Source organism: Thunnus thynnus, chromosome 9 (assembly GCF_963924715.1).
Source record: "Thunnus thynnus chromosome 9, fThuThy2.1, whole genome shotgun sequence".
NCBI lineage: Eukaryota > Metazoa > Chordata > Actinopteri > Scombriformes > Scombridae > Thunnus > Thunnus thynnus.
This window is the reverse complement of record NC_089525.1, coordinates 28,599,250-28,626,235: the sequence shown is the minus strand read 5'-3', so window position 1 is coordinate 28,626,235 and position 26,986 is coordinate 28,599,250. Positions and strand designations below refer to the sequence as shown.

General features: G+C 41.4%; 1 protein-coding gene across 1 annotated transcript in view; it reads right to left on the bottom strand.

The window, feature by feature from the left end:
- The window catches only part of afg2a (AFG2 AAA ATPase homolog A), a 123,139-nt gene extending 96,166 nt beyond the window's left edge, over positions 1–26,973 (bottom strand). The window contains exons 1-11 of the mRNA XM_067599971.1: positions 26,661–26,973; positions 25,391–25,515; positions 24,968–25,125; positions 24,178–24,236; positions 22,573–23,220; positions 21,855–21,984; positions 21,649–21,705; positions 21,043–21,166; positions 14,892–14,993; positions 14,425–14,578; positions 1,960–2,114 (exon numbers count right to left, since the gene is read on the bottom strand). Coding sequence (XP_067456072.1) covers positions 1,960–2,114; positions 14,425–14,578; positions 14,892–14,993; positions 21,043–21,166; positions 21,649–21,705; positions 21,855–21,984; positions 22,573–23,220; positions 24,178–24,236; positions 24,968–25,125; positions 25,391–25,515; positions 26,661–26,832 — 1,884 coding nt within the window. The 5' untranslated portion in view covers positions 26,833–26,973. The remainder of the gene's footprint in view (positions 1–1,959; positions 2,115–14,424; positions 14,579–14,891; positions 14,994–21,042; positions 21,167–21,648; positions 21,706–21,854; positions 21,985–22,572; positions 23,221–24,177; positions 24,237–24,967; positions 25,126–25,390; positions 25,516–26,660) is intronic.
- Positions 26,974–26,986: the final 13 nt, after the last annotated feature.

Genomic DNA, 26,986 nt, shown 5'->3' with positions numbered 1-26,986 from the left:
GATCTGAGATGGTTTCCGAGGAACTTGAGGCGTGTATTCATCCGGCACCACTGGAAGTTTCTTATATAAAATGGATTAGAAACAAATGTTTGCACTCATGTGGATATAATCAAGTCCGGGGCTCTGCGGCTGGCCTTTCAGCTGAGCTGCGCTAGGGGGATAAAAAAAAAAAAAAAAAAAAATTCCAAACTCAAGCTCACTCCTCTCTCTTGTTTCCAGGAACCAGCCGCAAGGACTGAACGTCTCTGGGTGAGCTCAGTGCAGAGTGTAGCAGAGAGGCGAAGAGGAGGGAGAGGGAGGGAGGGAGGGAGGGGGAGGTGGGTGAGGGTGAACGGATAGGAAGGACGTTTCTTCTTCTTCTTCTTCTTCTCCTCCTCCTCTCGTTCTCTTTTTTTTTTTTTTTTTTTTGGTTGCTGGCAGGAACCGTCAGCGACCCGATCTGCTTTCAATTACCGGTGGAGGATGATGTTAGCCCTCTTCCTGTCCGTTATGTCTTGCACATGCAAACTCCAAAACATCCTGGAGTCTCACCACTGTCCTCTCATCCCTCCCCTCCCCTCCCCTCTCTCCCTCCCCTCCCCTCCCTCCCTCGCTCTCTCTCCCTCTCTCTCTCCTTCCATCCGCTGAAAGCAAAGTGATTCATCTTCATTTCAGCGGAGGGTAAAATGGCCACGGGGTCATTTCCACTCTTCCTCAGCTTGACCCCATCTTTTAAGCACTGGTGATTCAGTGGTCAGTGGTCCAAAGAGGAGTTAAGGGACTTTGGGGATGTGTATTAGAGGGGAAAGGGAGCCACGGCTGCTGTTGATGAACTTTTAGTTTTTTCCTCGTGGCGACAAGTAGTGATGCTGTTTGGTTTATAATTTGTTTTGTAAGACGGTATGATGTAAACCAGTTGGCTTACTACCAGGGCCATTGCAAGGTTGAGTGCAACTGAGACATAACTAATGCTGATTACAAACATAGGATCCAATACAGATTGTGTCATTAAAGATGATGCTATAAACCAGACAGGCATGTGCTGGGAAAGTCTTTGGAGACCATGTGTCTCTTAATGATTCTTCTCTTTTTTTTCCCATGCATGATCTTTCCTTGAGTATTCTATGGTATGTCAGTGTTTTACATATTTGAAATATTGTAAAATGGCCATTTAATTGAACGTAAATCAGTTATTCCTTATAGTTTCTTCTGTTTTTGTTTTTTTTATCACAGTGGAGAAGCATTTCTAAACTTAAGCCTTCTGTATCTAAGGCTGAGATGAAGACCCACCTGCGTAGACTTGCTTCTTTGTCTGTTTATTTTTTCACTTACATATTGTGTCTGTATATCATGTCTGTTGCATTTGTCTTTTATTGAGAAACACTTTGTGATGTCTGAGCCAGACAGGTGCTATAAATAAAACGTCTTTACTTATTTCTTTTGAACAGCTGCACTTCGCTGACTCCTGTTGGCTAACTGAGCACGAAATGAGGACAAATTTTAGCAAGGGGAGGAGGAGTTATATCTGTCATTTTTCTAAGACTGTAAAGAATTTTGCAATTTTATGTCTTTTCTTCTGCTCCCTGACTACTCTAAATACAGACAGCCCTTCATTCACACTCACAGCTACTGCAAGAACTTTTCCAGGGGACAAACAACCATTTTCGCAACTCGGCACCTTACGTACCTGCATTTCAAACAGAGGACACAAGGAGTAAATGTCCTCTGACAAAGTTCCTGATGCTAAGAAATGTTCCTGCTCTAGAGGTGGTATTTTCTGATGGCAGAGTTTGCAGAGCAAAACCCAAAAACAAAACTTGCAGCTGCACTTGTGCACTTGCAGCTTCATTTATACAATAAAGGAAGCACTCTTTCTTTAATCAACATAATGTTTAGAGCTTAAAAAACAAACTTCTTCCGTCGGCTTTCCTGAGCGAATGAGAAAGAGAGCGAGCATTGACCAAGAGAGCTTTACTGTACCTTTGGGACATCGATAGCGACCTCCCTCATGGCACTGGGCTTCACAGCAGACATGGCCCATTGGAGGTCCTGCAGAGTGACAGTCACCGTCCCCATCAGCTGCTGGTCCGACGGTTGTTGGAAACTTCCCAATGCTCGCCGTAGCGCGTGCAAACCTGCAAAAAAAAAGAGTGTTTACCTGTTATATTTCTCAATGAATCAGGGGGAAAGTGAAAGCAAGTTTATTTGAACTTTTTATAACCTCGCTGTACGAGGAGGAACAAAAACCGTCAGGCTCGAGACAGGCGAGCACAAAAATATGAAATTATACTAGACTCCCACCCGCCCCCGGAAAAAAGATAACAATATCATGGCTTACAGAGATGGAAAAAAAATATCATCAGTCTTAACCAAGTTTATAAACAGCAAGTTTAATTTCTTTCTTAAAAGTCATTCAGGCCTACATATTACAAGGGAGAAGGTGAATCATTTAGAAGATTAAAGACTGTTATTTGAGATATCTTCCCAAATATAGAGAGGGATATGAAACTGGTGTTTGTTTGCCTAAAGAAGCAATTCTAGTGTAGTTGTGGCTTGAGGGTTTTCTTCCCAAACCCACATGCACTCAGTCCAATTTTTTACTCAAAACATTCAGGCTTGTACACGCTGTGGTGATACACGCCTAGTGAACTCACATCTCAGAATGAACACTAATTCCCCTTTTGATGGCGAAAATAATTGGTCCTGCGTTATTGGGGGAAAAAGGAGAGTAGGCCGAAGGGAAGGGAAGTGTAATTGAAGTGCTTAAGGTTTGAATACCCTCAGTTTCAGAGACTTCAGCGTCTGAACAAAAAGAAGACGGCAGAATAAACACGGATGTGTCAATATCAAAAAACGAGCCTTTGTTTCGTCTGCTAAGGAGGTCACAGGAAACTGAGTTGAATTAGAAAGGTTCTGGGCACAGTCAGCTCAGAAAAACGGTGAGGTGATGAGTGATTACAGTCATACAAAACATACTTATAAAGAAAAGTCACTGAAGAAGAATGTATTTATTCAACACACCAGTAGAGTTGCAAAGAGGAGTTATTTTAAGGATCCAAGGTTTCAAAATAAATGTTAATTTTTCAATATACACAATGTTAGTAGACTGGCATTGGGGCACTACCCAGGCTTGAATGCACATGAAACTGTATTATCAGTAAAAAGGCAGAACAACCATGTTAGAATTTTTTCTTATTTAAATAAAAAGTCACAAGGTTCAGACCTGTGTGCATAAACACTTCTCAAGGATGAGTCAACTACGACGCATTTTGGTAAGAAATATTCATTCAGTGAACTTAAAATATGTTGCATGCACAGCTAACAGTTAGCAGTAGCTAAATATTATGCTACATTCATCATTTTAGACTGTCTTCTTCTCCATAGCAACGCCATCTGAAAGCTCATGGGTAGTATTTAGAGGCATTTAAAAAGCTGTTAAAATTACCCAGGAGATTTCAGTTTTTCTTTGTTGAGGAACACTGATGATATCATGAAAAGAAATCTCTGAAATGGAGTTTTACAGTGGTAGAAGGAAACCCATGGCTTTGGGCGAGTGCCTTGCTCAAAGGAAGCTAAGCAACAGTTGTTGAGGGGAAGGGGGATCATTCCTTACTTCCTTTTCTCCTTCCAGTTTTATGCAGATTGAAACCAGTGACCTTCCTGTCATAGGAGTTTTGTTTCGACAACCACTTGAGTTGTTATCTATGTCAGGGAGGGAAATGAAGATTGATTAAGGACTTCTTTCAGGAGCGCCTCCTCGGTGACGCTGGAGAGGATGTTCTTTCGGATTTGTGTATTGTTCAAGGAGACTTTGCGGTAATCCTAATGAGGGTTTTTCAAAAATCCGAGAAAAAGCTTGATATGCTGGTCAGATGTCTGCAAACATCTGCACCATTTCTGAGAACATGAGCCAAGTGCACCAACTGCTTGTAATTTCCTCCAAGTCACATTACAGAATAAACGGGTCTGCAGGTAAGTCTGGTTGCAATATTGCATTCAATCATTACTAAATAGACAGAAAAGAATGTGTGAGAAAAGAAAAATAGAGGCGTAAGCCGCCATGTGTACATCAGCTTGCATCCAGCTGTGCAGATTTAACCCCTACAGGTGGGAGGACAGGTCTTGTGGGCAATGATTAGTAGTTACAAAACCAGCCCACAACCACGTTTCCAACCCGAGAGTAGGGTAACAGTATATTAGACACAACCATTCCCGATACACATGTGCACACATCACACAAACACACACATAAACTCTTGGCTTCCTCTTCTGAGCTAAAAGGGAATGGGGGGGGGGAGGCTGGGCGGGAGTTGGGGTGGCGAGGGCTGGAGGGGAACGGACGTGGTCCAGGGCTGGGGGCCAGGGAGCAGACGAGAGGGGATTTACGATCAGACAAGACTGCATCCTGTTTATATTTTCCAGGACCCGTCCGACTAGGCGAGGGACAGACAGAGAGAGAGAGACGGAGAGAGAGAGACGGAGAGAGAGAGAGAGAGAGAGGGGGGAAGAGAAGAAGAGACGGAGAAACACAATGAATGCGAGCAGGTTTGTCTTCCATGAGTACGTCAAGTGGAGGTCAATGTGTTCCCCAGTCCAGGCTCCCCGGTGCATGATGTCTTTCTCTCGCTCTTTCACTTTCTATCTCCGTCCACCCACCCTCCTTCTTCTCGCTCTCAATCCCCAGAGGTCTAAGCATCCACATCATTCCACCTGGCTGACGCTTCAGCTCTTCATCTGTGTTAATGCTTCAGACTGCCGCCGCTCAGACTGCACAAAAACATCTGGTCCAAGTAGAAGGGACTAGGCAGGACAGGACAGGATGTGGAAGGAAGCTGGGGCGAGGAGGGAGATGAGGAGCACCAGCCACAACACCATATGCACTAACCCCAAACCATCAGCTGCCTGCCCTGTGAAGGTGGAGGCCGCCGCCGCCGCCTCCTCCTTCGGTGCCGAGAGGACGATGGGATAGGGAAGAAAACCTGAGAAACTGCTGTGTTCTTGATGTTGTTTGAAAAGATAAAAGATGCTTTGTGGACAGCTGAAGAAGGCCCACACAGGAAGAACCTGCATACATACATCTATCCATTATTGAGCCTTCTATGGGTTTTCTCATTTCTACATTTAGAAATCTACATGTAATGAACAGTCTACACAGCATGAACTGAAATGTTCAAGGTCTGGTAAAAAGAAACTGATGTATACACACCAGGGCAATATACTGTATACAAATACACACAAAAAAAGAAATATATATATAATTAAAGAATAAAAAAACCACAAAAAACTAAACTAAAAAACATTTATCACAAGCCTCAAACCATTTGATCAACCAAGAAAAAGGTTAAATCTACAGCCACTGGCGAAAAACACGTGCAGTTCAATAAGTAAAACGTTTTGCATTGATAGCATTCTGCAAGATTATGATATGATGTTTTATTAGGGTCAAAAGTTTGCTTTTATGGCTTTTATCCGTGGAACAATTTTAAGAGGTTTGGAGCATTAAGTGCTGAAACTCTGCATTTCTGCAGAGGTTTAGTGTGTAGATCCTGATCCTCTATCCAGCACCTAAAGTTGGGTTTGACTTTTATTGTAGTAAATATAGACTGACAGCTAGTTTAAAGGGTCTAATCAATAGTACGGATGCATACAAGCCCCGCTGACTGAAAAACGCAGCTGACATGTTAAATAAATGTTTCACCCAGAATCTTCTCAAACTGTCTACAGTGAATCTAGCACTTTGCCAGCAGTAATGACAAGCCTCACAGAGAAACAGCCCGAACAGAGGGGAAATGGGGTTCATAAGCCACAGAGCTTCAGTCGAGCCTGGACGCCCGGAGGGCAGCGGAAACTTGATTCAACGATGTGACTTTAACATTTTGCTTCAGGGATTCTCTCTCCTGACTGCTCTTGGCTGACTCCGAGCACACATTTGGTTTAGTTATGAAAACATCCGATGGGAAGGGAGGAGGAAAAAAAAAAAAAAAGAGGGAACACAACACAATTTAATCTGAACCTTATGTGGACTCATTTTCTTAGTTCTTTCTTTTTTTGCATTCCTCCTTTCCAGAATGCTTCGTATTCGCCAGAGATCTAGTGGGAATTGAGAGAAAAAGGGGCCCCCTAAATGTACAAGAATGCACATTTGCAAAACATCACACCAGGGCCCAAACTAGGTATGGAAGAGAGGGAAGAACTAATTTCACAGAGTTGAAGCTGGCCTGGAAGAAGTTATTTGTGGTTATTCAACAGAGGTGGTCTTAATTATGTGGGTCTAAAAAAGACCTCCTCCCCCAGATGAAGGCCCTCTCTTCAGGGATCACCTTCGCTGACCCTTGCACCAAATCTGCCTTTGGTATTGAAAAGAATCTGAATACAAAACATCATACTCACCGATACTTGAACCTATGATGACACCACAAGTAATTTCCGACAAGCTGTTTTTATCAAACACATGGATCCTCAAATATTCACAAGCTTTGATGAAAATATCAACAATAAGTTTCAACAAGCATCAGTGGTCCATAAATCAGTTTTAATACCATTGACGAGGGTTGGGGAGTGCTAAAACGCAACCTTGGGGAGCTGTGTGGTTGTCTTTCACAAAAGTGTACAGCCATAATTGTGCACATTTGAAATCTGAGCATCTTGCTCAACAGCAAGACTGATATCTCAAGCTAAAAGCTTGGGATCAGGCTCAGAGCTGATCCAAGTATTTTATGATGAGTCCGTGTCAATCTGATGCATTTACTTGTTTTCTCCTGATACTCCAATGTCAGAAATCCCACTGAACACTGTTCATGGAAAAGAAACACAAGAAAAACAGAAGATACAACACAACCAACATGATTAATGATATGTCTATGTGTTGTGAGAGGTGTTGGGCTAAAAAAATTTGGTTTGTCCTCTATTTCACCAACATTTCTCAAGTGCACCACACCTCGAAAGTGACGTTCAAACTGTATTTCAGCTTCAGTATTTAGTTCATGCTGGATTGAAGAGAGGCTGTCCAAATGTTTCTCAAAGCCCTCTGCCACAGTAGAGCCCCACTGATAAATTGGCCTTGGCGACATATCTGCAGATATTAGCTTACAACACATATATCAGTATCTGCATATTTGTAGGCCAATTAGAAACAAGAATCTGCAGAGCAGAAATGTCAAATATTTGTTTGTGGTAGTTGAGAAAGAGTTTTGCCATCACAAACAATAGCTTGTCCACCAGAGAGAAAGGGCGAGTTTATTATTCGCTCAGTATTGTGGTCACGATTCTTTAAAACGGATTTAGGGGATCACCGCTGGTCTCAAAAATCCAGTACAACTCGCGCTATAATCCACGCTAACGCCTCTCTATCGAATGGTATGCAAAACACTGTACAAAATATCATATGCACTGTGTAGCTGTAGCATGTATAAAAACTTAATAAAAGTGTTTCATGCATGCAACTGCAACATTTGAGACTCACGGAGGAAGAAGGATGTGTGCAAAGGTTAAAAGTTACAGAGGTCCATTGTCAGAGACAGCGGATCATCACCCACAGAGTCTAGGAAGGTGTGTCAATCCATCTGCACTTCAATAACGCATTCCACATTTCAACAGGGAAGAGTCAGGGCTGTGTGTTGTGTTTTTTTGTGTATTGTGTAGCGCTATGTCAAACAACCGCGAGCCACAGCTCTCCAGCGACGCTGTCCTCAGATGAATTGTGAAATACTTTGGGCATTACACCATTACAAAACCACAGGAACGTTTTCATTACTCGTCGGGGCTTCCGGAGCACTCTTTGCACCTGTATTTACAATACCCAACATCTGTTCCCGGAGTCTGAAACACCGCAATAATATGTGCTCTTAAAGTGCACACACACACACACACAAACACACACACACACACACACACACACGACAAAGACAAATACACGTGCTCACATACTCCAAACATGCAGAAAACGTGTGCACACAAATACACACGCACATACAGTAAACGCTACGTAACACACACACACACACGCGCACACACACACACACACAGCTGTCACTGAGTAAAGGTAAGTGCCGGGGTTAAGGAGTACAAGCAGCACATTTCCGGATTTTATAAACAGAGGCCTCAAATAAACTTCACATGCTGATCCGACTGATATTTATGTGACCTGTCCTGAAATTCCTAAAGTGTCTTTAAAAGGACAAACGAGTTGGGAAAAGCGCTTTATAAGGCAAGGCTGCCGCTGTAAACATCAGCGAGCATTTAGCGCTGGTTGGGCCATTTAGTCTTCCACTGCAGAATTTATGTCAAACACACAAAACTCTGCTCGATTTTGACGCCGTTTTTCCTACTCGTTCCTACAAAAGAGGAGTAACCTCTAGGCCTCATTTCCTGCTGTTTCCTCCCTGATGGCCAGGAAGATCAATAGTTTGGATTAAAACTTCTCAAGTACTGACTATTTAGGTTTGGGGGGATTTTCACCAAGCGTGTTTGCCAAATCACTTTGCACACTCGCCGAGTAAATCATTTAGGCCGTTTAGTCTAAGTTGAAGGAGTGGATGTTAAATATCGAGCCTGATCTTTGCCGTCAAATAAGAGGCTAACCGAAAAAGCTTTCAGCTGACACAATGCAGAGTTGTATGTTTATTATTCCACATAATCAATTTTACTGGCCCTTTTTTGTTCCAGTGGGCTTCCCCTGTTTAGAGAGGCTTGTAAACAGTGTGTCCGGATGTGGCACAAACCAAACAAGCACGCACACGCGTAAACACTCGCGCAAACGCGCACACTCACACACACAATTTGCACTGTTTAGACTGTGGAAATGAGTCATCTGCTAGCGCCGAGATCAGTTGAACACCAACAGGATGACAGAAAGACGCCCAGAGTCTATGAGGCTCCACGAGACCACATGATAGCTGCCAATACCACACAAAGCACCTAGAGGGATTCATTATGAAAAGCTGTTTTGTATAATCGGTGCCGAGCTGGGAACAGGGTCAATGTAACATTTTCGGGGGGGGGATCAGAGGAAATCAGCACCTATGTGGTTGTGTAAGAGGAAATCTTTTCAGGGATCCTGTGCAAAAAAAAATATACATATAAAAAGACACACATCCTTTGGTGTTTGGAACTGCTACTGCTTTTTCTCTTTTTTTATACTGTATATACATCTTCAATTGTATTTATGCTTTTTATCATTCAATTACTGCATATTTTACTTTCTTGTTTTACCTAAATCATCAGCCACTTAATGTGTAAATGGACTGAGATTTCGTTGATTGTAGTTTATTGTACAAACCAGTTGTAAATGACTTAAGTCCGGTGTGCCATTTGATAAAGAATAACAAAACAAAAAGTCGGGTCTTTGCTCAGCTCTCGTGCTGGTTTTTATGTATTAAATCTAGCATTAAAACAAAAAGGGTAATGAGGGTTGAGTTCTGTACATTATTATTTCATCACATATGAAACCTGTCAAACTATTCCTTGCACCTTCTGATAGATGAAAGGCAGCTGAATTTCAACTATCAAGTGGATCACATGTGGAGCCGCGGCGCAGCAGTGCTGCAGTCAGCAAGCTATAAAACATGGGACTTCTACAATGGCTCTATCTGTGTCAAGCTATCCAGTAACAGTGTGCATGCTGACACACGTCTGACATAAAGCTCGGTCAGAACGACATGACGAGGAGCTACATCAGATACAACAGAAACACTGTCAGAAAAACCTTCATAAATAGAGTTACTAACGTGCAGGCTGTACTTTTTTTTTTCTGCTGTGACTAACACAGTCCAGCAGATCATCTTAATGTGTACATAAATCTGTCAGCCTGTAAGAAACTAGGATGAAAGCCATGTCCACTTCAGACACTCAGACAGAATAAGTTCAGAGGGGGAAGAAGGAGTTTGACTGAAGGTCAGCATCCACGACTGCAGAGACTGACGGAGCGATGCGGTTTAATTGCTGTGAGTAGTTCGTCTACTGAACTTGTAAAATCCTGACTCGCTTATTGTTAAAAGTTAGACTGATAGAATCGAGGAAAAAGAAGCCTTTGCATGTTAAATCTTGTAAAAAAAAAAAAGCGGAATAAGCCACTTAGGCTGCATCACTTCAGCAACCAGCTTTTATCATTTTGTTTCTTTGCTCCAGCAATATAACATTTGCCCACTAGAGGTCCTCGTTCAGGGTTACCACAGTTCAGTTTCAGGAGAATGACCTTTCTCTCCTGCAACAATTTTGAAGCAATGAAGCAATTTTGCAATGCGATTATGTACTCTGATGTGTAGAGATACATGTACTGAAAAATCAGAGTGTAGTTTTCCATTTGTTCCACTGCAAACACTATTTTCTAAGCAACTCCACCTTTATCAATCAGTTTTGAAATCCAACATGATAAGTTCACTAAAAAATACTTAAATTCTGAGGTTATCTGGAGCAGTGGTGGTGGTTTGACACCTCCAGAAGGGGTTTCAAGATAAAATTTAAAATGAACAAGACAGGAAAGTAGAAGAAGAAACATTTTCACTACAAAAATTACCTTTACAGAAAAAAATATACATACAGTAAGTAAGAAAAGGGTGTACCTCTAGCTACAACGGTCAGGTAAACAGGACGGCGCCTTCTTAAAACCGAGTTACATTCCAGTTTTTTCTCTCCAGGTTTAAAAATCTTTCCTTTCATTAAAGGGTCAGGGCGTCCAACCTGGATTCCCTCGGTCAGTGCACATGATGTAACGCGCAGATTTTCTTAATAATTTGTGTGCTCAGTGGAGGCTTAAAAGGGATTTGAGGTGACCTCGATGAAACAGACTTTAATAGATTTGGTATGAGTGTGCTCTTGCGTTATACTGCGTTCGAAACTGGCCGACCTGTAATCAACTGTAATTAAGTGCTGATTATATAACACATCTGTCGTCAAGAAGTTGTTTCTGGGTCTCGGTACTTCTCTGACTGGACAAACAAAAACTTCCTCTAATGACATCAAGATTTCCATCCATTCATATGCACAAACAAACATGCTCATAAACACGCACAGAACACCACCACTTGGCCTTGTAAATGCCCTTCTCTCGAGATGAAGACTTGATTTAAATAGGCTTATTCTCTGATCTATAAGCAGGTTGGTATTGTATTAAAGGCAGGAAGTGAAACCCCCACAGCAACTTGCTTGTGTGTGTGCATCTAAAGTCAAAGACATAAGTGTGTATGTGTGCATGCTTTTCTGCAGCTGTGCAAGGTGGGGATCTTGTGCGTGACCAGAGCGTGTCGCAGCCACCTTGGTATCGTCACCTCATTTTTATTTTTCAGGAAGCGGTGCGTCGGAGCGTACGTTCCCCCAGCAGCTCATTGTTACCTGAGCAGCAGAAGGAAACAACTGCAGTTCCTACTTGATGTGTTTTTGTGCCTCTTCGGCTTTTGTTCCTTTCAATGAAAGCAAAGAAGGAAAAAACAGATATCAGCTTGTGGGTATGTGTGTATGTGTGTGTTTGTGTGTGTGTGTGTGTTCTGCAACTGTATGCGTCTATTTATGTGCATGCAAGCAATGTGTGGGGGATACGGGTGTTTGGTGGGGTTGGATCTTTACCCATAAGTCAAACTCTATTTACAACTTTTCATCTTTGCATCAACACCTTCAACTGGGAACAGTTCTTAAGATTACTAAAAACTACAATGGCAATGTTTCAGAGCTATAAAGTTGATAAAAGTTGATATGAAAAGCATGAAAGCTTAAGCGGAAGATTCAGACTCCTGAAACCGTCATGATTCAATCGAGTACATTACTTCTCTTGAGAAGAGTCGCAACTCTGTTGGTCTGTGGCACAACAAAAACACATAGTCGAGTTGCAGAGTGATGTTTCTTTTTCATCACAAACATTTAGAGCATTGATGCAAGCTTTTATAGTAAAAAAGTTTAAATTTTTACCTACAGAAAAAATGTGAAGTGTGCTAACATTACATGAATGTTTTCTAAATGGCTCTTTGCTAATAAAGAAGAGGGAGGTAAGATTGAAGGTTTAATAAAATATTATGTGACAACAGAGTTTTAGAAATCCAGGTTTTTTTCCAAACGGGAACCTGATCCAAAATAGCACTAGCTATAATGATGCAATCTGCTGATAAAAGACAAAGAAACAGAGGTACAATGATAAATTATATACAACCAGTGCAACAAAGACTGTAAACTCTGCATAGAATGGAAGGTGAAAACTTTATAACACTGACAGTGAACTGAGCCCTGATGAACTGGATTATAAAATAAATAGTGTAGCTCAACACACTATTTCACCATTTGCTGAATAAATAGCAAAGCTAGATGGGTAAAGAGCTAAGATAGTTGACATCCATAGCTAAGACAAACAGTGAGATAGACAGTTGGCTAGAGGGATATTTATAATTTCCATAAACTGATGTTCTGTGAAATGTATGTGATGAATAGTGCTGTAAAAATTCCCCACAGTGGAAAAAAATGTAATGTCCATAGAAAGTACCCTGTTTTTTGCTGCCTATCCCACAGTGCAATACTTCACCTTTGATGTGTGAAAAGTTAGTCGTGCGACACCTGTGATGACACAAAATGATACTGATTCATAGGTTTTTGGAATATAAATGTATGTCTCACAATACAGTAAGTGACACAAATGAATGAGTGAAACAATATTGACTAACTGACTAATTTTAGCCACAACTCCATATTTCAGGTGAAGCTATGACATGTAGATGCCAGGAAATTTGTTGCGCAATTGCCAAGACTTGATGTATGTATTTTATTTCACTTAATTTTGTGGGTTTTTTGTATTTCAATTCAAGACTTGTGAACAGAAGGAACAAGTGAAGACGTGAACAGAAAGAAATAAAGACAGGAAGAAAACCTACATGCAGATTCTGAATCTGTTCTCCTGTGGCGTACTTAAGAAGGCCTGTGTTTGTCTAGTGATTTTGGTTTTGAGATTTTGGGAGAAGCGAGCAGTCAAACAGGGTTGGGGAGGTTGTTGTCTCCCTCCGGGGCGTGAGGAGGTTTCTCAGAAAACACTACCAGTCACGCCTGGCTCTCTGTGGACAGTAAATCACGCTCTTCGCCAGAGTGCTTCCGCACAGCAGCCCCAGCTCCCTCCTCAGCTGGAAATGCAATACGCCACGTACCCCAGGCACTGGGACCACCCAAGAGGCATGTGGGGTCACACACACACACACACACAGAAAAAAACAAATGTGCATGTGTTCATACAATCACACACACACACACAACCAAAGTCAAGCACATGCAGATACACACATATATAAGCCACTATGCTTGTCCTCTGGATGCATTTTTATGTGAGGTGGATTGGTCTGTGGCATTAGGGGTGAGGGGGCAGAGGAATTTCACAACAAGTGGTGGTTTCAGTGGTTTTAGTCACTGGGATCTGAATACCACTGAAATTCCCAACTTCCTCTTTGGCAAATATCAAAGGAAGGTTGGCCCTCTGTGTTCAAACGGGCTTCAGGCAAGTCAGAAAAACTGTTAAAAACTCATTTTGGAAGAAATAAGTTAATAGGAAGTGCGGTTTGGGCAGAGTACTACAAGCAGAGGCAAGGTCAAGACATAGAAGGAAGACAATATAAGTACTAAAATGTGCCTAAAATCAAATAACATTCTCTTATTTGTATGCTATTTGTTCGTTGGTTGGATGCCTGAGCCCACAAGGCAAACCAACTACTAAAAAGATGGTGAGCATTTTTGGGTGACTTTGTTTTGGTTTCCAGAGTCATGCTGGTTTCGGGAAGCACAAAGAAGAAATCAATGCAAAGAGCAGCCCTGATGTTTCATAAATAGTCTGAGTGGTTGTGGATGTTCATCTTGGTTTCTGTGGCATTTTTATGACACCGATTTCATGACTTTATTACAATCTATTGTGACCTTAGAATTATAAGGTTCTATAAGCAGCCCAAGTATTTTTCAGTATACGTCTACCACCGTATCTCACCGTCTTACCTTGCCAGGCAGCTGTCATTTTTTAAGTAATCAGAGTAACTGAAGTCAATAATAATAGACACCAAGTTTGAGATTGATTTTTGAGGTAGAACCTTTTCTTTCTCAAATTTTAGGGCCAATAATGCATAACACAAAAAATACACAAAATGATACTAACTTCTCCAAGAATAGTTTCATATGAATAGGGAATTTGTTACTGCTTCTTTAAAAGCTACTTTGAAATCTAAGATGTTATTTTTGATGTTCAAAACTTCAAAAAGTTACTAATCTTTCTGTAATTTGTTTTAAAATCCAGGAAGTGTATTTGCCTTTTGGTCATTTGTTTTATTTTGTATGTGATGGAGCCTAAACGGAATGGAAGAAAATGGAGAAGATATACCAAGTTCAAACCCAGTATATCAAGAGCACGAATCAGGTCCCTAAATCTGGAACAACTGTTTCTTTTTTATCATAAAGCATTTTGACTTTCTACATGACAGTTGGACAGTTTTTACTTGCCTGCTTCCTTGCAAACAGCTGCAAGGTCTGCACCTACGTATCCATGAGCGGTGTCAGCCAGCTGCGTCAGCTCCTCGGTGGTGGCGCTGCATGGTACCAAACTCAGCTGCTTCTGCAAAATATCTGCACGCTCTGCAGCACCAGGAACTCCCACCTGCCATCATGAAATCAACAACAGAACAGGTTATACAACTGAACACTTTATTTACAGTCAAAGAAATTGTGGCAGAAACCTGGAAGGAACCCCAAACCATAATGAGACGGAGTACTTCAAGACACTTGGCAGATATTTTTAGCAGTGGGTTCATTATTATCGATGGCAAACAAACAAATATCTTCCAATATTTACATTTTAAGCATTTGTCTGACAATTTTTACCAGACCAACTCACAATGAGCAAGCAGGAGGGTCTAGAATGAAAACACATGGCAGCCACCCACTTCGCTGCAGTGGCTGGTAGTACGCACCTCTAGCTCCTTGTCAAAGCGTCCTGGCCGACGCAGGGCAGGGTCAAGGGAGTGGGGTCGGTTTGTGGCCCCCAGGACCAACAGCTGACCTGAATGACCCTCCTGGACAGGAAAGAGAGGAGAATCAATCTAGTAATTCTGTTTTAATGTAGTTTTTGTAGTTTTTTGTACCTCCTAAAGTGGCATGTTTACACATACAGACTCAAAGTAGCAGGCTTTCTCTTGTTTCTCACGAACCTCAAGCTTATGGGAATGTTCAATGTTATGGACGTAATTTACATGATCAGGTCTGGCTGGACAGTTATTTTCTTCCATTGTTACTATACAGGTGCATGATGAAGTAATTCATTACAATGTGTTTCCAAGCATTGTTTTAGCAAAGCTAGTTGCAAAAGTTAGTAGCAAAGCTAGAATACACACCAAGAAAGATTGTTGCTGATGTGTCACCAAAATCAACTTTCCAGGAACCAAGAAAAACAGCCCTGTATTTAACTTGATGACCTTGTATTTGTGACTCTATCCAACAGGGCTGTAGTGTTATCCCTGACAAATTTGAAATTTCTAAAGCCTCAGAGAGTTTTTGACTGAAGTGTGGTGCTAAACTTGAGTCAGTCCTAGGTTTCTCAAGGTTGTCTGCCTGTAAGATAAGAAATATATTTCCCACCTTTCAATACTGCACGGAGAACTGAAACACAAATAAATTAAGGTCAATTCATATTTTCCACTTCCACGTGGCCTTGAGGGTCTGCGCAGCTCCTCTGCAGATGTGCCGCATGGCATGCAGCCTAAAATTTGTGACCGCACGGACTGTACGGAAAGCAAGCGCGTCAACTGCGCATGTGCTAGAAAAGCAAACAGCAAACAGGAATGCCTGTCTTGTCTACTAAGTGTTCTACAATTAGTCTACAATAGTCTACATGATAAGCAGGTATACACCGTACACCCACTAAGAAAGCTCCAGGATTTCCATATACCCATTTAAAAATGCACAAGGATTCATAACAATATAGTTTTGTGAGAGAACTTTCACTGTGATTTTGTTTTGCAAATACCAAGTACAGTATAACTGCAATAAAATAAGTTTTGCAGGGGAAGGCATCTCCTCCATTCATTTCCAATTATAAAATTCACCCTGTATGCTCTTTGTCTGTGTTACGAAGCACAGAACGTGGTGGCTTCCCATATAGGAGGCTTTGAGTTTGGCCGGGAACAAGAACTGACGTCACCTACCAACCAACACAGTTGCTTGATGGTCATTTCCCCAGCTCAACAGTACCTCTGTAGCATTGCAAATTTAAAATTAGCTAACATTAATTTAGAATTAATATTCTATAGTATTGTAGCATACACTACCAAAGGAGATATGAAATATGGAGACATGGTTTACTTCTAAGTTGCAGCACTATGAAGTCAACTGGCGTCCTCACAGAAAAAAAAGAGTGTCCATGTCTGAGGAGTCTAAGGCTCTAACGAAATCAGAGAAACAGCCCTGGCCTCCTTGAGGACCCAGATTTGATGTCATCAGACATACGGGAACACGAAATATCTCAGGAAAAGGGTGGACACGATTTACATGGAAATAGGGTGAGAGCTGAGTCAGAGACTGTGTTAGCTGAGACAGATGCTGTATTCAGAACAGCATACTATCTTGCTAAGATGAACCAACTTTAAACTGACCATGACAATCTCACTGAACTTCAGGGGAAAAAAATGGTGTCAACATGGGCACTAGTCTGTACTCAAGGTGCTGCATGAACCACTGTTTGGAACTGGCTGTATCTGATGCTGTGGATGAGGTTCAGTTAATCAACCACTTCAAAGCATTCAGAGAAGATCTACAATCTCTACAGTCAGTACAATAAACATTCACAGGGACTTCTGGAAGCAGCGCAAGAAGTGGGCTCATAAGTGCTGAAAATCGGAGAGATTTAAATACACAATGGCTATCCAGCATCTTCCGTGCTGTAAAGGCTGTGTGGAGATCGTATGAAGCACTCAACAGACACTTTAAAAATGCTGCGGGAGACCACACAAGAAACGGCAAAGAGAGACAAACTTACAGAAGCAAGGAATTTCTGTGTGACCTTGGACTCATGTATGATGTATTGTCTGAACTTGCAAACCTGTCTCAGCAACTCCAGGCCCATTCAATCACACTTTTGAGAGCAAAACAGTTTCTGAAACACATCATCCGAGTGCTGGCGTCATTCAAAGACTCTCCAGGAGCGAAATCGGAAGAGGCATTGAAAGCACAGGCTTCGGGACATTTTGGATCGGTTTTCTTGGATTCAAATGCAAATGTCACACCAATCAATGCAAAGCACTTCTTACTAAGTCTGATCAACAACATGGAGAAGCACCTCTCATTTGAAGGTGAAATGCTTCGTGATCTCAGCATTCTGGACACAAGCAACTGGCCATCAAAACCTGGCATACGACACGGTGAGTCACAAGTGAAACAACTGTGCAGGCGGTTCAACGTTTCTGAAGAAAAAGCAGTTAATGGTATGACAGATTTCCTTGAGCGCCCACACAGTGAGCCTGAAAACCTACAACCACTCACACGATGCATGCAGACCATCCCTTGCAGAACGTCTGAGTGTGAAAAGAGTTTCGGTCTTATGAATAACGTGAGCACGCACAAGAGATCTACAATGTTGTTGTCCGATGTAACTTGATGGTTATCAGCATGAGAAGCCATCGCTCTGTCACGCAAGCAAGGAGGCAAAAAACACTTCAGATGCCTGAGTACAAACATATTTGGAAAGCTTTGTAGTCTACCAGGCTAGTTACCCCACCCATCCCCTTTCTTACCCCACCCTACGAACATTATATTACTGCTCTGTAATGACCCCACCCCTTCCCTTCTTACCTCACCCCTACGGACACTATGCTGCTGTTCTGTAGCGATACTGGGCCTCCCCTTTTTACCCCACCCCAAGGACGCTGCCAGCAAACAGAAGAATCTGAACCGGGTGGAACAGGAGCTGGGCCGTCTCTAAGCGCTCTAGCCTTTTTCCAGGGCTTGTGGGCTAACACGCAGTGAACCCAGTATGCATAATTTGATGATGTTGATAAAAGCCTTTTCAGCCTTTATTTACTAAGAAGTTCTGTCTCTGACGCTTATTTGTCTTGCAGCTGTTCTTGGATGCTTTCCCTTGCATTTAATGTGATACATAGCTGGCGCGTAGTCGTGGGTGAGCCTAGGTGGGCCCGAGCCCAGCCACTTGGCACTCAGGCCAATCCAATCAAAAGACTTCCTTTTTTACTGGATCATCCAGTGAATAGCAGTCAACGAATACTGTTTCAATTATCTGACTACATGACCAATAAAAATAAAACAATTCTTGTTTCTTGCTTGTTTTTTACCATGATGATGTTGATAGGTCAGATTTTTTAGGCAGCAGTGCATTTCGCAAATGCCAGAATGAGAGCACTCAGTGCACAGCATTGCACAGAGAAACAGAAGACTACAGTCCGCTAGCTATCTGCTTTTAATGTAATTTAAGATAAAACCATGGCAAAACAAAGCAGTCACAAAAAGACGTGAGAGGAGCAGGAGGAAGAGAATTCAGCCAGAGAGTTCAGCCATCATTCTCGACTCAGACACCTACTCCTGTGCCAGTTTCTCCTCAACAAGTGCCAAGTAGTAACAACATGTACGTGGCTGCTAATTCAACCCTTTCCCTGTCAGCAGCAGCAACAAGCTGTACTGTTGAAAGACTCTTTTCAACTGTCAGTCAGATAAAATCTGGCATCAGAGCATCAATGATGACATACAAACTGAACTCTTTCTTCCTGCCCTCCTTTGAAAGAGAACTGACTGAAGCGTTGCACTATAATGAAATAATTTCAGTGTTCAAAACTAAACCCACGTTATCTACTGCTGTAATCATCAAAAGTAAGCTAATTTACAATTTCAGACTTTAGTAGCCTATTGCCTATTTCAATATTAATGTTTATTGGGTAGTTTTATGTTGGGTATACAACTGGATTTTATGCTGATGTTGCTGCATCTGCCAGCTGTGTGCGTGTGCGTGTACGTGTGCATGTGTGTGGTTTATGTGGCCGCCCTGCCAGGTTATGTTCAGGTGTCATTTTTAACATTACTGAGCATGTTGGTGCTGGTGTACCTCTATCCATAAGCTGCACTGTTGCGTCTATCAGCTGTGTGTGTGTATGTGTGACCACCGTGCCAGGCTATGCGATGCTATTAATGTTTGTCTTGGTGCCTGTAATATTACCTCTGATGATGTATAAGGCTTGTATGATTAAACTGTGGTGCATTCAGGCAAGTATGGTCATAATGGCCTATTTTGGTTTACATATGCATTCGAGAACCTATTAAGTATGATTGGTCTTGGATGGGCTAGGCCTACCTGATTTTCTCTGTGCCCACCCACGCTGTAATTTCTGCCTTCACTACTGATAAATAGCCTAAGTTTGACAATGGTTTGGAAGATAAGTGAACATACTGTTTTAAATGCTCTACTTTCCTCTTTGTATTTTTTTCCCCACTCTCATCCAGACCACGATTAAGAAGCCCAAAGATCGATCATTGTGATGAACCCATATGTGAAGCGCACCACTGACTATCAAAGCAGTGAACTACTGTCTCCTCCAGCCATGCAAAATCACCAAGTATAGTGATTAACACCAAAACAGTTGAAAATTAGTCCAAAGTGTTTAAATCTCCCCATCTGTAAATGTCATTGGCTGTTAAAGTCTTGTGTTGCTTATAATAAACTGTTGAGAATACCCAGTCATTCAGAATGCTCTCAATTATGTGTGGATGCATGTATTGTATGCGTTAGTGAGTGTGGTGGTGCGTATGGGGTGTCACTGTGGGATGGGTTTGTACGAGGCATCACAGTATACCTGCTGCAATGAACTAGACCACACCACTGCATCTACTGTATGTTATATACTGTATTCCCATTGCCATTGAGCTGTTGCTTTTCTTCTTCTGACTTTGCCTTGTTGTTTAGCAACATACAGGAACTCCTCAGGTGCATTCAGACTGAAAACAGCCCTGTATAAAACAATACAAGGAGCTGTGTTGTTTAAAGTGCCAGTGAGACAACGAAATACGATCCAGCGAGTAACAGATTATTGCATTTAGAGGCTGATCAGAAAAAAACACTGCACAGCGGTTTGTGATACTCACAGAGTGCATTTTACAACTCTGGAAAGTTATCACGCTGCAACCCTGTTTACTAGCGGGCACATGTGGAATGTGTCTGTGTCCGCAGACCTCCGAAAAAAGTATGAATGGAACCGCGTGTGCATCCACAAGACCGCAGCTGTCCATGGACGCCGGTTTGCGGAAAGTATGAATTGGCCTTTACAGTGCAAGCAAGTATGCTAAGGAGCAGGAAGCGCTCCACAGACTCCACATTACATAAACCAATCAGTGCTGATGACCTTGGATCCTCCGGTCTGGAAAACAGACAGGAGGGGAACTGGGAGACAGTGAGTGCATCTGTGTAATATCACCAATTCAAATGCGGGCTCTTTTCTTTGCTGATAAAGTTTTGCCAAATTGGCAGGTCATAGCATCCTTAGGTGATTTGTTTCCCAGGCTCCCATTGGGCGTGTGTGTGTGTGTGCTGGGGGGGTTGGGGTGGGGGGTGGGGGGGTTGATCTTTTTTCTCATCAGGCACTGAAAGAGCAGTCTGCAGACAAACGACACCCCAGAGACACAGCCCACAGTGTCTAAAGGGCGTCCAGCATGCAGAGATGGTTTCTGCATGACGATCTGCATTTCCAATGAGGACATATCCTGACAGAGCCACATTCTGCCGCTGAAGGCCATGCTCTTAAGTCGTGTGTCTGTTGAACAAGCAGTTGTATCTCAACAATGATCGTGATACAAAAAGGCCGCGGTTGATGGAAAAAGACATGCAGCTGTCCATTTCGGTTTAGATGGAGTAATGGATTTTAAGGGAGCGGAAGACCATACAACGTCTTACATTTTTAAAGATTTGGGGAGATCTATAGGGCAGAATTTCTAGGACTGTGCATATAATAAGTGGATTTAGGGTTAAGTAACTCTAGTTGTTTGCAGTGCCACTATTTTAACCTAAGAATCAATAGTTAACATAACATATTGTGGTATAAGGGAATAGGGTTTCCTTCAAGGGATACTTACTGAACCAATCCCATCCATCAGAGTCAGGAGAGAAGCGACAACTCGTTTCTCCACCTCATTCTGCGCCCCCTCTCGCTTTGGACACAAAGCATCCAGCTCATCAATAAAGATTATCGCAGGTTGCCTGTAAAACCAAGAAGAAAATGTGAGAAATGCTTCAGACAAACACTATATAAACACTGTAACTCTACGTTACAAAGTGGTCAACACAACCAACAAGACTGTAAGAATGAAAATCATAAGCTGTAGCAGTTGTACGTGCATGTTTTGATTTATTTATTCATTTTGAACAGTTCTTTATGTTCTCCTTCTTTAGAATTTATTGGGCTGCAGTCTTATTTTACTAATACTGTAAATTCTCAGTATAGTTGTAATATGAAGTATGATGACTAGCATGATGGCGTCATGTGAACTGTGTTTTTACTGCACAAGACAAATTTACACCGTTCAACAACTTGTATATTTCATATAACACAAAAATGAAACATAAACCCATAGAATAAACAAAATCAGTGTTCAGCAAATACAGAACTATAGTGTCAATGATTATAGCATAGTGATGATGATGTTGATGGCACAGCAAGCGAGATTAACCAAACAGTTTACCTCTGAGACGCCTCAGTGAATATCTGCCTCAGCCTTGCTTCTGTTTCACCATAGAATCTGCAAAGACATGAACCTTTAAGTGAACGATATGACTACAGATCATGTGATAGTTACTGAGCATTATCAACATTCACCCATTTATTTTTTTTTTCATTTTGTTCTGGGACAGAATCGTTATACTACATTTACGAGAAATATGACCGTACTTGCTCATGATCTCTGGCCCATTGATCACGGTCATGTGAGCGCCGACCTCGTTGGCTATGGCTCGTCCAATCATAGTCTTCCCTGTGCCCGGAGGACCATACAGAAGAACTCCTCTAGGAGGTGGGATCCCTGTATAGAAAACAGCTTGTATTTAGATTTTTGATAATGGTAAATAGAGTCTTAATCTATAAAAACCTTTATCATTTTATACAATGAGTTAATCTTTAGATGGGCATCTGGTGGCCAAATGTTGACTGTTTTAATGTCTAACATATGCATGTGGACACCGAATGACAGATTTAGGGGTAAAGAGTTGGTTTTTTTCCCCCACAAACATCTTCCATGACTGCACATAAAATACAAACAACTGCAAGCACAACATATTCCACTACTAGAACCATAAAAACCTTGTGCAAGCTGCTCAGTGAATCAATAATCGATGACAAGTCGTAATGTTTACTTGACTTTTAGGAAGAAGTGATATTTTTTCTCAAGGAGAGAGTTGCTCAAGAAGGATTTCCAAACAAGGACCTCTGGTGTTGTGTAGAGTCCCTGTCGAACGAATCCCATGCCAATATATCCAAACAAATCTTAGAATAAACAGCATATTTGATCTTTTTGTCTGTAAACTTTTAAAACATTCATAAACAATTAAAAACTGAGGCTGAGGCTGAGTCACATCATACACTAGTGCAGTCTTTTTATCAGGTGACCTACCATAGTTGGAGAACAGCTCGGGGTGTTTCAGAGGAAGCTCAATTGTTTCTCTGATAACATCCAACTGGCTGCAGAGCCCGCCAATCATGCTGTACGTGACCTTTGACCTTTTGGCTTCTGCATCTGGATCTTCCTGCCCTGCTCTGTCTCTGAAACTTACTTTAGTGGAGCAGGAGAGGCAGTAGAAGGTGTCAGTACTCAATGCACCAGCAGGGGAAGCTGTGGGGATTTTCTCTGCCTGCTCTGAGCTGAGTGAGCCCTCCAGACTGACAGTGTTCCCCCCTGTCCCTGCAGGGGGATTCTGGGAGTTGTAGGAAGGAGTGGTGGGAGCAGAGGCTGAGTACAGAGAAGGGAGGTTGGCCTGTCTGAGTGGGGTGCTGGCTGCTGGACAAGGCTCTCCAGGCATCCCTGGTGTCCCGTTATCATCCACAGTGAGCAGGCTGAGCTGCAGGGAGAGGTCAGCAGACGTGGAGTCCAGCATGGAGTTCATCACGGAGGACTCCTCAGTGTCAGGGCCCAATCCTGACGGAGGAGGTGGTCTCTGGAGGGTGATGCCGTCCTCCCCTCTTACAGCTTCAACCCGGAGACTGCATGACCGGCCAAAGTAGGTCAGGGAGAGGACGTTTCCTGGCAGAACGATGTTTCCAACTGGCACAAGACAGACAAACCAGGAAAGTTATTCCACCAAAGCAAACAGGGCCGTCTGGACAGTAATAAAACACTGAGTGAACAGCAATTCATTTTTTCTTTTTTTTTTTTCAAAATTGAGGTAAGGTACTGAGGGTTGTTTCATAAAGGGGGCCAGAAAACAGGGCTTATTGTGAAAAGCCTGTCTCGAACGAGACTGACAAACTGAACCAGAATCCAACCGTTTCATAAAACCAACACAGAGTTGATGAGTTCCAACTAATTTGTCTGGTTCAAGAACTGACTGTGAAACGCAGACCCGAGACTTCAAGAACAGATTACATCAGTTCACGGTGGAGAAAAATGGACATCTAGAGACAAAACTGTGATGATCTCAACCACAGAGCAGCAGAAATTAAACATACAACACTGAGACTAAATATTACAGTGAAAATTAGGGGGTAAACAACATGGGTTGTTGTTTATTGGCCTTAATTTAATTGCAGTGCATTTAAAAGCACATAAATTGGCTGGAATACTGTGCAGTTCTTACAGACTAAAAAACATTATGAGCTCAGATTTGAAGCACACAATCAGTGCAGCCCTTTTCAAAATGTACTGTACTGAATAATGTTCACAGTTCAGCAGAAAGGAAGAACCTTTAAGGTGTAATACTGGTTAAGTGAAGCCTGAAGTGAAGCTAAACCTGTAATCCAGCTTTATGAAACATCCACTCTGGTCTTGAAGTCTAAGGTGGATGGATAACATATAAAAGGAAGGGAAAACAAGATGCAATACAATACACACCAATTATCATCATGTATCTACTTACTGTGTATAATCAGCAAATTATTGATAATCAAAAGAAAAAAACTTAAGCACAAATTATTCATGAAAAGGACAAAAATCCCATCCTGTAAAAAGGTATGGCTTTCATACTGACAAACCTGTAACTATGTGAGGATAAGACCGACTTACCCAAAGACCTCAGGAGGAAGTTCTTGAACTCGTCTGTATCTAGTTTGTCATCTTTTGACCTGAACAAAAGTTACATGCAGTTGAGAATCATCTACACACTTATTTAACAGAAGAAAATATTTTTTATTGAATATTGACATTTGAACTGCAGTTGCAAGAAGCAGCCAGCAGATGGCAGTCTTTACTTAAAATACATAATAAAAAAAGCAGACTAAGTCTGTGATATGATCAAAAAGTTTTTCGAAAGGTATAAAATGATTGTTGAACTTCTTGTATATTATGACAATGACTTATTACACATAACTCCACCACATATCTGTATTTAGATTTTAAATTTCAGCTGCAGCTGTTTTTTTTTTGTTTGTTTTGTTTTGTTTTGGTTTTTTGTTTTTAGTTTCATGATATTTCTAAGTAAGATGACAGTGAAAGGAGTGATGTATATACATATATCTTAAACTCTCATTGATATAAAAGGGATGAATCAAATATCAGGACCACCTCTGAGTATAACAGAACACAATTCAACATCAAAATCCTCCAAAAATGACCATGAAGTTGTATCGACACCTCTCTAAAACATCATATATACATATATAGTATAGCCTTCATGGAGGTACAATCTACTGCAAGGCTGCTGTTTTGAAAGCATTAGTTTTAGCCTAGTGTACATAATAAACTGGCAACTGATTGTGCAATAATTATAATGTAGTGTAATATAAATTATATGATATCATAGTATGTATAATATGTATCCAAGGCTTTTGGTCAATGAGAGCCAGATATATGTTACCTGGCAGAGAGAAACACCTCCTCAGCCTGAAGCACAGGACCTGTTAGTGGCTGCAGCATCACTTCATCCCCTGATTTAACTCTCAGGTTGTTCTGGGTGCATTTCTGAAGGCCAACTCTCCCACCAGGGAAAGAGGCAACAGGCCATCCCAAACACACCTGTAACACAGAGGAAACAGAAAGATGATTATCACAAGATTTGAGACATGTAAATTCCTACTAAGTTAAGTTAAAGGGGGGAAGGTTGTGTCCAGTGAGAGAGGAACATTCAGCAACCAGCAGCAAGATGCCGAAGAGGAGGGAGACGCAGAGAACGTCCTTTCTTGAAGAGAGGACACAAAACGTGCAGAAGAGCAGAACTTCAGAAGGAAAATACAAGATGAGAACAATACAGAAGAGAAGAGAAGAGAAGAGAAGAGGATACCTCCTGTTGTCCTGTGGGACTCGTCAGTAGGACTGGTCTTCCGATGCATACGCTGGCTGACTTCATTGAGTTGAGGCTCAGTTGTGCTAAAGATGATCTGCAACTTTTGGGTGTTTTGTCATCGGCTGTGAAGAAAATACATAAACATATAATGTAAAATCAGACACAGAAAATCCTTTACTTAAATAAAAGTAGCAAATATTGCATCATTAGAAGCGCCACATTTAGACTTCACTTAAACATACAGTAAATAAGTATTAGCAGTAAAATGTACTTAAGTACTTGTTAAATTATCGATGTGCACTATGTCTAACTATTACATATAGGTGTAGATTATTTATTTGCACACAGATATACAACTGCATAAATACCAGATGACAGAATAGCATGGAACTGAACTGATCTTCAGAAAAAAAACAAAGGAAGAAAAACTAAACTAACAAATACAAAATGACTGAGCAAAACAAAAAGAAAATAACTGACAATGAGAAACACACAAAATGAGCAGAAGAGTAACCGATCAGCAATAGTGCTAATGAATCTGTTGATTATTTTCTCAATTAATCTATTAGTTGTTTGGTCAATAAAATGTCAGAAAATGGTGAAAAATATTAATCACTGTTTCCCAAAGTGCAAGATGACGTCCTCAAATGACCAACAGTCCACAACCCAAAGATATTTAGTTTACTGTCATAGAAGACAAAGTAAAACAGAAAATATTCACATTTAAGAAGCTGGAATCAGAGAATTTGGACCTTTTTTTTGTTTCAAGGACTCAAAATCATTAATTGATTATCAAAATAGTGGGCAACTAATTAATTAATCAGCAGACACTGTTCCAATAAACAAAGAAATACATAAAGAAATGAAAGAAAAGAAAGGACATACTATTACATAATAGGCATGTCAAACAACCTCTTATATATACTAAATGTTAAAAAGTCAACTTTTCCATGAATGTGAATTGAGCACCAACAGCTGACACTTTCATAATTTTACCAAAAAGCTGCAGTTATAAATTAGACACCAAACAAGTGCTCAGCTATTAGTTATAAGCTGTGATCAGCTGGGTAATTAGCAGATGGGTTGGTTTATGCGCACTGCTCTGGTGTGTTTTCTCTCATCTCACAGCATCACTTCAGCATCACTGAGCGACGAGCAGCAGATGTTCCGTCTTCATACAAAGCTGATTGCAGCTCACTTGCTGAACGTACACTGTAACAGAAATGTCTGTCAAAGCCTGTGAAACAGTTATGTACTAAATTCTTACCTTTCTCAATGAAATCAATGACAGTGAAAGAGTTGCAGTTTGAACTTTTGCAGCTTCCTCCGTCGTGGCCGGAGGTTTGCAGGTTGGAGTCATTTGAACCGTCCTTCAGTACGAGTGAACCGTCTCCTTCATTTGCTCTTTTTGATTTGCTTTTATTTTTCTTTGAAGACATTTTAATAGTGAAAATCTTCCCCACGTGAAAGTGCAAACATGTGTAAACACGGAGCTGTGTAGTAAACTTCCTGGTTAAAGTTTAGTCCCGCCCCATTTTACCGTAAACCCCTGCAAGTTATGGTTCATGTTTTACTGATGGTGATGTGATGTTT